This window comes from Euprymna scolopes, chromosome 28 (assembly GCF_053919585.1).
Source record: "Euprymna scolopes isolate OS-2025 chromosome 28, ASM5391958v1, whole genome shotgun sequence".
Lineage (NCBI taxonomy): Eukaryota > Metazoa > Mollusca > Cephalopoda > Sepiida > Sepiolidae > Euprymna > Euprymna scolopes.
In genome coordinates, this window is record NC_136509.1 from 11,996,566 (window position 1) to 12,007,935 (window position 11,370).

The window sequence follows — 11,370 nt, forward strand, 5'->3', positions numbered from 1 at the left end:
TGCCTCTGACCAAGTGTTCTTTTTAACATGCTTTTCTATCAAATAAAAAGATATCTTCTCAAATTCTTCCTTTATCTTGTTCTGAATGTTAATAGAGTTCTGACAGTTTTATATGTGTGTTGTACTGGTGTACATTTTTTGGTTTTCATAGATCTGTTCATCTGTGGCTGCCTGTCAGGGTTTCTGTTTATTTTTTTTGTTGTGATATACCTTAGCCCAGTGGCTCTATTGACCAAAAGATGAACAAGTTCAGCCTCCAGCCGGGTAGTTTCCGCTTTGATGGACACTTTCACATTTACCACATGTGTCTGTGTTCATCGGTCTATGTTTTATTGCACTTATTTGGCTGTCATGTTTTCCTTGCAGTTCACCCATCTGTCTCCAAAATGCATAGATGTCAACGGGGATCACTTCCAGCATCTTTTATAACATTACAGGTAATTTAAACAAGAAAAAAATATTCCTCCTCTCTACTACATTTTCTGGGCTACTTTTAAGTGGGCCACTCTGTACATGGAATGTGTGTTAATATTTTTATTTATATATACACATATGTTTAGTTAACCAATCAGATTCTTTGTTGCTTCCTCTCACAGGTTAATGTTTCCATTATCCAAGGGTAATGTTTCTCTCAAACAAAAGTTTGGTGACTCATACTTCCTCTTCTTTTGTCCTGTTTTAAATAGAGGTGTTTTTTATAAAAAAATCTGTTGGATTAAAAAGCGAATTTTTTTTAAAGATACTTGAAGTACATTCTTTTTTTTTTGTGTATTGTTTCTATTTACTTGCCTCCCCACGAGGGCAGAGTTAGACACAAGGTCAGTTTTTAATGTCAACTGAAGCCACGAAGTTCCTGCATATATTGAGCACTTCTGGCATGGACATTGCCTCAGCTTTGTTAAGTAGCTGTTGTTGTAATTCTGGGTATTTTATTCTGATGATAATCTGGTCGCTTACTCAGTCTTCCATCTCCCGCTTGTCTTTGAACTTGCATTTTTATGCCTGCAGTTTACATCTCGCTAGAAAATCATCAATATTCTCTGTTTCTTTCTGCGAGTACTTTTGCAAGTAGAAGCATGCAATTCAAAGTTCATTTGTGGCTCTCTTTGTTCTAGAAACTTCTCCCAAATTGCTGCCGGATTGCATCTATCAGCTTTGTATTCAAGTTATAATGCTTTAACTTCCCCGTTTTCTGGATAAAATAAGAATATGGTCAACTTGCTTGTCTTTAGAGATGTGTTTCATGAAGAAGTACAACACACACTGTTGTTTGAAAATTTTGAGGGATTCCACCAAATTTGATGTTTCCAAGCACATAAGTGGTTCACTCATATGGTTAGACATCATTGTTGTTAGTATTTTGTACAATACAAGGGATTGAAAGAATAAGTAACTTATGGTTCTATTCACCAAGTTTCCAATATGGCGTCCTTTTGTTTATAATAAATGCATCTGGAGCTTCCCATTTCTTGAGAGCTGGTAACAAAAACAAATACTGCTAGACTTTAAAACAATTTAGCTGTTTTCCGTTTACATCCACTATAACATCCCGTGTTCTTTTGTTCTTTTTTTAATGCTGCTGCCATGTTAAAATTTGGATTAGTTTAAATAAGAAGAAATAACGCAAAGGCATGTTCAGCTTACAAGGGTCGCGTCATAATACTGACGAATCCACTTTATTCAAGGGCAAGTAACTCTTCACAGCTAATCTGAAGAAATGGTAACTCATGTCATGACATGTGTGCGTCTTTTCAAATTCAAATTCATGAATAAAAGTACTAAGTAATCAGTTCTAAGTGACAGTGTTCTGGGGACTGAAGGTTCAATCCTATGTACTGTGGATACTAAGAATACAATTACAAATTACTTTTACTCAGCCATGGCTGATGAAACAAGAAAAATCTACGCTCATGGATTCTGTACAGATTCTTAAGTTCAACATAAATATTCTCAAGTTTAACAAGACACCCACAGGGCCCGTAGCACAGTGGATAGAGGTGTTGAGTCTTTATAGTTCCAGGTGAGCATTGTCTGAAGATATCAGTTTCAATCCTATCCAAAGCAGGCCAAATGTTTAGTTGGCACCAAAACGTGGTGAGACAACAACTATGGAAAGCAGTACTTAATAGGGGAAACAGTTATGAGACTCAGCATTCCTATCCTGTTGCGTTTAATCACTTGAAGGAGGCCAGAGGATGAGTTGGCCGAAACGTGGTGAAACAACAACTATGAAGATGAGGATAACAGTTCGCAAATAAATAAATAAATATACAAATGACTCATCTCAAAGGATTCCAATAAAAATAATATTTAACCATTGAAGAAGGTCGAAGGTTATATAGGCCGAAATGTTGTGAGAATAACAAACAACAGTTTGAATAATCAAAATAATATAAATAATGTTGTTGAGAAAACTGAACAAGACATATTTCTGAAATTCTATATTTCAAATTATTTTGATTGAAAAAATATTTGAATTCATTTGGTTTGGTTTAATGCACACACACACACACACACACACACACACACACACACTTTAATTTTATATTTTACAATAGTAAAATTATCAAAATTGGTTTCAAATTAGTTCTAGTTTTATCCATAATTGTTTGTTCTTTAAAAACAATTAATAAATTGTTTTCTTGGATGTAAAAAAAAAAAAAAATGTATGTTATTTTCCATAATTAACAATTTTTCATTAAATAAAAATTAAATATGATTACTTAAAATTTTAAATATTTACAGTAAACAAGTCTTTCCTTAAGAATTGTTGCAGATAATTTTAAATTTGTACTTTTTTTGTTAAGTACAAAGTACAAATATAATTTTAATTTTACAAAATTTAATTTGGCAAAAATTAAATGAATTTAAATAATTTTAATGAAAAAGAATTATTACTAAACATAAATGTGTTTAATTTCAATAAGTAACTATTTTATTGAACGTAAATTATTCCTTCATAAAATAACTGGAGATTATATATATACCTTTTTAAAAAATAATTTTAGTAGTTTTTTAAAATTTCCTAATTTCAAATTCCCTAGTGATAAAATAACGAAATTATCCCCCCTTTTCTTTCATCTTCGTGCTTTATTTATTTTGCTAAACTTTGCATTTCAATAAAAATAATAGTAATAAGTTAATAATTTTCAAAACTATTAATTAACCTAAAAACTTATCTCCGCGCTAAAAAAATAAAATGATTATCAAGATTAAAAATATAACAATGTTTTTCATTTTTAATTGATAAAAGCGAAAAAAAAAGGCTTCTATTGTATTCCATCTTTTTGATTTGTCCGTTGACGAAGGCCCGCTCCCTGATTGGCTATATTTAACCACGTGACTCGCAGCGTTGTTGTCAGTGTCGTTTTTGGCGGTCATTAGGTGTTTTTGTGCAGGGATTCTTACAATTACATTCAACGACTATGGTGAGTATCCCTCTTTAATTTACCTCTATTTAAAGCCATCGAAGATTGAATTTTATTAATAATAAATTTTGTATATCTTATTATCTATATAATGTTTCGATTTTTACTCTCCGATGATTTTTTAATTGTATTTTTTTAATATTTTTTTCCTTGACGTCGCCGCCTCATTTCGTTTTTTGTTTTCTATTTATATTAAAGGCTGGTGGAAAAGCCGGTAAAGATTCTGGAAAAGCTAAGGCGAAAGCCGTTTCTCGTTCAGCTCGTGCTGGCTTGCAAGTAAGTTATTTTTTTCATATTTTTATATATGCAAAATATAGAACTTTTATTTTCGTATTTAAGAAAAAAAGAAATTCTAAACTTATTTTTAATTTCTTTTCCTTCCCTTAAAGTTTCCCGTCGGTCGTATCCACAGACATTTAAAAAACCGAACCACAAGTCATGGCCGAGTGGGGGCCACCGCGGCCGTTTATAGCGCAGCTATTTTAGAGTACCTCACAGCTGAGGTAAGTATTTATTTACTTTTGTGCTATTTGAACTGTATATTTTTTTTTTCTTGTAAATTTCATCCTCAGTAAAATCTGAAAGTTTGCTTCTTTAAGTACTTCATTTCCGTTTCTAATCGTGTACGCTTTTAGCGTCCAAAATTTGAATTTGTAAACATTTTATTTTTTAAACTTTTAAAATTGTTTTCGATTTGTAATGTTTTAATATAAACGAGAATTTTTTGAATATTAAATGTTTTCTAGTCAGATAAAATAATCTGACCGGTGCTAGAGCTTTAAAAAAATTTGTCTTCTAAAATATTCTTTTGCTTCACTGTTTAATTTTGAAATGTATATCTCAATTTTTTTTAAATTGAGCTTTTGAAAGTTCAATGTTTATGCAGATTTGTAAACATTTTTGTCAGATTAAATATCTTACGGATCGTGCTGAAATGTTTAGAAACCCATTCTTAATATCTGGTCTCTATCTCCTCTATACTTTCATCTAACAATTTAATAAACAAACCATAACTGGATATAAGCATGGTCCGTGTTGTACATTGGCTGTTAACTTTTCCGGTTCACAAGAAACTAAAACTTTAAATATCAATTTTATTTTTTATAATTATTCTTATACACATTTTAACGATTTCTAAAAATTGTTTACGAATTTAAAATTGTAGCCACTAATCTAAGCTCCTTTGCACATGACTTAAAAAAAAATTAATCCCGATTTTTTAAATTTCTTCTTAGCCTTCTAAATCCTAATCTGTACTTTAGTATTTATTTTCGGATTTTTTTCCTTTTTTGACTTAAAAAGGAAACTTATCTTCCCGCCAAATCCTCCCCCCTCCTCCTTATACACAAGCAACTTTTTGTTCTTTGTTCGCAAGATTTAAAAAAAAAATTCCTCAATTTAATGTTATCTTTTTAAAATTTTTACTGCATTTTTTTTTTTTTCGTCGTTTGATATTCAGCCCTAAATGTTTTACGTGTAGACTTTATATAAAAACCATGAACTTTTCTATTCGACTATTCAAAAGCTGCAAACTTTGTCCCCCCCCCCACCACCACCACCATCATTATTAATACATTTTCTATTTTTAGAAAAAATTTTAAATGAAAGTAAACAAATTTTTCTAATTAAACTTTGGATTGTTTTAAGTTGAACTTATTTAATGTTCGTTATTAATATTTATAAAATGTCTGCAATATTTAAAAAAAAAAAAAAAAAAAAAAAAAAAAAAAAAGTAGGTCACGTTTCCATGTCAAGTTTCTTTCCCCCTTTTTTTCTAAAGTTGATATTAATCTTCATTGCTTTAAACTTTTTGTTTCCTTCTAGTTGCAGTTTTAAATGCTTTTGTCCTCTCCCCCTCTAGTCATGTAAATTTTTTTTTTTTTATATAGTAAACCTCCCTTATTTTTATTTATTTTTTTAATATGCTTTTTGTTTTTATTCAGGTCCTCGAATTGGCTGGCAATGCAAGTAAAGATTTGAAAGTAAAACGTATTACTCCTCGCCATTTACAATTGGCCATTCGCGGTGATGAAGAGTTGGACTCCCTAATCAAGGCAACCATTGCTGGCGGCGGTAAGATCCCTTTTTTTCTTTTTACCAGAGTTGTCGTTCTTGGATTTGTTTATAAAGATGGCGACTACATTTTTTTTGTTTTCAATTCTTTCACGTGTTTATAATTTTTTCGACATTAAAATGGAAATCTGAATTATAGATTTTGAAGGTTAAATCATAAATATTTTCAAAATGTCTTATTAATGTAATCTTGATTTTTTTTTTTTTTTTTTTTTTTTTTAACTGCTTTAAAAGTGATAATTCTATAATTAAACCTTTTAAATATGGAAATTATTTGACAATAGAATTTTAAATGAGATGGCCTTTTGCAAAGCAATATGCAAATTAGTTCACGTGAGTTTATTATTAAATGTAAAGGTAGCATTATAATCTCGCTGTCAGTGCCAGAAATGAATGTATTTTATATATTTTTTATGCCCACCACATTAATTAAAATTAATGTGAATTTTGTAATTTTCGGATATTTTTGTCAGTGTAACCTAAACTATATTTTCTAGTCGAGAGGATAATGAAGTGCTAACATGTCCTACCTTTTGCCCTCGTGTAGGGAGGCAAGTAGGATTTTTTTGTATTTACGAGAATATCCAGCGTAGTATAAACGTCCAACCTCCCATGTTAAGAACGGCTTCCGAGGTTGGGTGTTTATTCCCAAACCTTTTCTTAAAGGTTGGGGTGTTTATACTAAGCTGAGTATTCTCGTAAAAAAAAATTTTTATACGTAGTTTCAACAAAACAAATGTTATCAAAGGTAAGTTTTCTTTACCGGATAATGTTCTAGTGTTTTTATTTAATGTAACATGTTTATTCAGCTCGAAAGTGTTTACCGATGTATTGGAAAATTAAAAATGGCGCCAGATTCTCTCTTTGACATGGTCAGTTTGGGAAAATTAGTTTAATATATATACAAAATACTGTTAGAAACTCAATGTTACCCTGACATATTTGACTTTTAACAGTATTTTGTGTAGTTTTTTATTTTGAACTCATTTTCCCAAACTTACCGTGTGAAAAGTGTATCATCAGAATTTTCGTAGGAATTTCTGACGCCCCTAACACGAAACTGCGAATAAGATATAAAAAAAAAACTCATTTCTCTTTTAAAAGTGAGTTATTTTTTATGGATTCAAAATAAAACTAGTTTAAAAGTAATAGAATTTAACAGTAATGAAATTAATTGAATTTTACGAGTTTGGTATTTTTCAATTTTTAAACTTAAAAAAAAAAAAATCAATTTTTCTATGGATTCAATTTTTACGATATTTTCAGGGTCAATGTGAAATTTTATGCTCTTTCCAATAAAATATCACAAATTGAAGATAAGATCAATAACTAATATATTCAAATTTAAAACAAAGGTAGTGTTTAGAAATTTACATGTAAAGTCCCAAGTTTAAAAGTTTTTTTAATGAAACCTTGGTCCTTGCTCCTTTTTAATTGAAAAGAAGAAAAAAATAGGGCTTTTTTCGAGCTGAATAAACATGTTACATTAAATAAAAACGCTAAAAAGGTATCCAGTTAATTAGAAACGTAACTTACCTTGCCTTTGATAACTTTTTTTTTTTTTTTAATTTAACGGACGTTGAGTGTGTGTCCCCCCCCCCTCTAAATTCCACAATTTATTTTTTTCCTGCTGATATCGATTAGACTTGTTTCAGATTAAAAAAAAATTTTTCAATTTGTACTAAATCAAACACTTTGACCGCAGTGGGAAGGGGGGGGGGTAAAGAAATCTTTATTTTCATTGTGGTCACAAATTTAGTGTTCAATTTAGTACGTTATAATTGAAACTTGAACCCTCACGTTAAAAATTATGAAATTTTATAATCTGAAACTAAAGTCTGTAATCGATGATATTAACAGGTTGGGGGGGGGGGGCACTCGACAACATTCGCCAAACATTTAATTAATCAGAATTGCTTTATATCAAATGTCCTAGGATTATCGAATAAATTTTAATGCAAATAGATCACAACTGGGTAAATATTTTTATTGAATTTTTAAATTTTCTCTAAAAAATTTATTTTGGTATTTGTGGAGAAGCCTGTGAGGTTTGGGGGTGGGGGTCACCAAAATGGAACGGTTCTACACATGCGTGAAATAGATAACAAGCCAAACTAATTAATCGAAAAATTTGAATTTAATGAATGAAAAATGGCTTGTACGACTGACAATGTCTAAAAACAAATGAATGACCTTTTCCCGTTTAAAAAAAGTACTTGTAGAGTGTAATCAAGACCTTAACTGAAAATATCGAAGAAAAAGTTTAAATTGTACGTATCCGTTATGGAATGAAGTTCTCGAAGAAAAAAATAAAGCAATTTGATACCGAGCAACAGCTTCGATTTTTAGGAAGAAAAGTTAGTATTAAAGATGGGAGGGAGTGTCGGCACTTTAACGGGAGTTATCTCCCCGTGGCACTTCTAAAATCCAAACAAAATCGAAGATGTTTGCCTTCAACAGCTGTCATAAAGACGTGATTTCCCCCCCCCCCCCCCCCCTCGGAGATCTTCAGTTCAAAACGGATACGTACAATATAACCTTTCTTTTTCATTTTTTTTTTTTTTTTTTTTTTTTGTCTTGATTAAACTGTACAAGTACGAAAAATTTTCGTTTAAAATTTCCTTTTCGTTTCATTCTCTTAAAAAGCAAAAATGATTGCTTTCAATTTTTCCCATTTAAATTGAAAGATAATAAATTAAAACTTTTCCGTTTTAAATATAAGAATCAAATTCAGTTTTTTGTGTATATAATTCGTTTAAAATTGTTTAAAACCTTATTTTGTGAATAAAAAAAGTTATTCATTTACGACACCCCAAAACATCACGAGCTTCTTCACAAATACCTTTTCTTTCTTGTCTAAACGTCTCTAATGTCTCTTCTTTCTTTCCGCAGGTGTCATTCCTCACATCCACAAATCGCTCATCGGCAAGAAAGGTTCTCAAAAGGCCACATAAGTCACCCCCTCCACGAATGTCTGCTGTATAATTGTTTCTGTGTGGTTGAATTAACTTTTCTTTTTCTTTTTTTTTCTTGTAAAACTGTCCAAAAAGAAAACAAAAAAAAAACTGGGGAATCAACAAAAAAAAAAATGACTTTTTAAAACGGAAAAAAATGGTAGAAAATGACTTTGTAGGAATTTTGTCATTTCTGCTGTCAAAGAATTTCATTTTTTCAATGTTATCATCTTTCACTCTTTGTATATCTTAACATTTTTTTAAATTTTTTTTTCCTTAAAAAAAAAAAGAGGCTGCATGGATTTTCCTTCACCCATTTCTCCATCTTTTAAAACAATTTCTATCATGCGTCTTCATTACACAAAATAAATCCTTTTCATTCACCTAAACTTGTTTTGAATCTTTTTTTTTTTTTTTTTTTTTTTTTTTTTTTTTTTTCTTCTAAAATTCCCTCCAGTCCAACTCCAGTTTTCCCTGAAGGCTGCAAAAAAAAAAAAAAATTTCTAAATTTTATCTTTATGATCTTGCATCATAACTTTGTCATTCTATTCCAATGTAAGTCACTAATATAACTGATGCCATCTTGGTTTCTACGATAAATTGACCACTTAATCAAAATTGACAAACTCCAATGCCGCAAAATATTGCCTTGTTAGTATGGCAGCACAAATTGATAAATTTAGTTTCTCAACCTTTGAGGAATTAATCACTTGGGACTATTAATAGTATTAGACAAGTAATTGCACTTCTGCTTGACAACCTGAGATGACTGAGAAAAGTTATCGACTCCTGTTTGAATGAGAAATGCCCTCCATCGGCTTTGAACTTCAAATATAAACAAGGGTCTCTGAGAACACAAAAAATATAGAACGAAATAACACAACATATGAAAAGCAAAACCTTGTTTAAAAATAATTTGAATTTCTTTTCACAATAAGATTGTATAAAATATCAATATAATTTTAGTTTGTCAATGGAGCAAAATATTTTAAAAACCGGAAACATTTTTAAAGTATAAAAATGTATTTTTAATTTTTTTTATAAATATTTTCTGAAGAAATATTTATAAAACTTTTAGAAAAATATAAGTTATTGACCCCTGTTCTTTGGCTGACAAACGCCCTCTATCAGACACTTTTGGAACTAAAGTAAAATACACCCATTCACCTCCTGTTGTCCTACAGAAGTAATTTGTTTGGTCAATAGCTTTTCAAATATTTTCTAATCTTGCCGTGGAAAGAAACTTCTTTATTGGTTAACTTTATTAACTTGCAGAAAAAAAATTATTCCAAAACATTTAAAATTTTAATCTTCCAAACAGTTAATTTTGATTCTCTAATCCTAAAGTAAAAAAAATCAAATTAGAATGGTTTAGATATACTCTATTGTCATTTTTAACTGGATTTTCTGAAAAGATGAAACCGTGTTCACACTTTGACTCTATTTTGTAGTGTATACCATGTGATTTTAAAATTTATCAATTTCGATTCTATTTTCTTGAATTGCTCATTCAACATGAGTTGTCTCCCTTGTTTCTGTTTTTTTTTGTTTAACCATGTTGATCACTTGTGGCTTTTGCCACTCCATGACTTGTGCATTATTATGTAATAGGGACGGATAAATTTTAAATACAATTTTATTACAAAATTAAAGTTTTCAGAATGCGTTTAGTTTAATTATTTTCAGTAGTTAATGCAATCAACCTTTTAGAAGCATTTAAACAATAGTACATCTTAGATTTACCAAATAAAATTAACACTTTTGGGTTAAAGTGTTAATTAGAAATGCTGATTGACTTTTTTTTTTTTTTTTACTTTAATTTGCTCATTTTTATTTTCAAAATTAATGCACAAAGATGTAATAAACCTTTCTTTCTGTATAAACTTGAACATATTTGCCAATTATGGTCACTTGTCTCGGCAAAATGGAGAAAACCTTGATACGGGATGAACTTCACTGACTATATTTGCTTTTTATTGCATTAGCAAATTTGCTATGGCTAGTAAACGCTTGTTTGTCAATTTAAGAAAACTTGTGTAAAACAAGTTTGTCTACAGGTTACATTACCGGAAAATACTTAATGTTCAGGGGGCATTGGCAAGGCTGCTGCAAAGGTGGACTCTCTCTACCGTGCTAGAAAGTTACTTACGCTTGAATGTCCTGTCCCTCTAAAAAAACCACCCTTCGCCCATGTATGGAGTATTGCACCACACCATTTGGACTGGTGCATCTGCTTCTAGTCTCTTGCCCTTTTGGGGTTCAAAAGAGTTGCCAACCTAATAGGTCCACACTGTCAGCTGGGCTTTAACCGGTGTCCCATCAACGAAATGTTGCATCCCTCTGCCTGTTTTACAAGTATTTTGATTGTAGATACTCGAACTATCAAAACCTTATATCCACTACACAAATCCCCGGATGTAAGAAATCCTACCTTCCTATTTTCTTCTCTTCAGACTGCTAGACATTGGAATTCTCTATCCGGTTCCTGCTTCTCTGTCCTGACATGCAGAAGTTAAAGTGTAATGGAAACTAACATATTGCTACTCAACTCCCTATATAGTACCCCTACAAATTATGTCCCAGATAGTAGCCCCTACATCAGTCGCACTGTCTTGTTTAAGATGAAAAAGCTAAGAAAAATCGTAAAATTATTTTTATCAAATTAATACGAGAATCAGTTTGTAAATAAACATGAAAAATGCTGTCGTTCCTGAAATGTCGAAAGATAAATAACAAATGAAAACTTTTCTGCTCTTTCAGAGATAAAATAATTTCATCTAAATGAAATTTTGTTTATCCTAAAACGTGTTTAGCTTATCAAACTGAATTTTTTTTTTTTTTTTTTTTTTTCTTAAATGATGACCATTTATAAACTTTAATTTGCCATTAAAATCACTTTAAATTATTCAGAATAA

General features: G+C 30.6%; 1 protein-coding gene across 1 annotated transcript; it reads left to right on the plus strand.

Annotated features, from left to right (window-relative positions):
- The first annotated feature begins 3,085 nt into the window (after positions 1-3,085).
- Positions 3,086-8,844, plus strand: LOC145249459 (histone H2A.V). The gene is made up of 5 exons (XM_080111025.1): positions 3,086-3,428; positions 3,627-3,704; positions 3,818-3,931; positions 5,372-5,501; positions 8,394-8,844. The coding sequence occupies exons 1-5, from the start codon at positions 3,426-3,428 to the stop codon at positions 8,453-8,455; spliced, it is 387 nt and encodes a 128-aa protein (XP_079967151.1). The 5' UTR covers positions 3,086-3,425; the 3' UTR covers positions 8,456-8,844.
- The last annotated feature ends 2,526 nt before the right edge of the window (positions 8,845-11,370 follow it).

Excerpts from the sequence above, each read along its gene's own strand:
- LOC145249459 (XM_080111025.1), top strand. Across the intron at positions 3,932-5,371 it reads TAGAGTACCTCACAGCTGAG|GTCCTCGAATTGGCTGGCAA; the intron begins GTAAGTATTTAT and ends GTTTTTATTCAG. Across the intron at positions 5,502-8,393 it reads GGCAACCATTGCTGGCGGCG|GTGTCATTCCTCACATCCAC; the intron begins GTAAGATCCCTT and ends TTCTTTCCGCAG.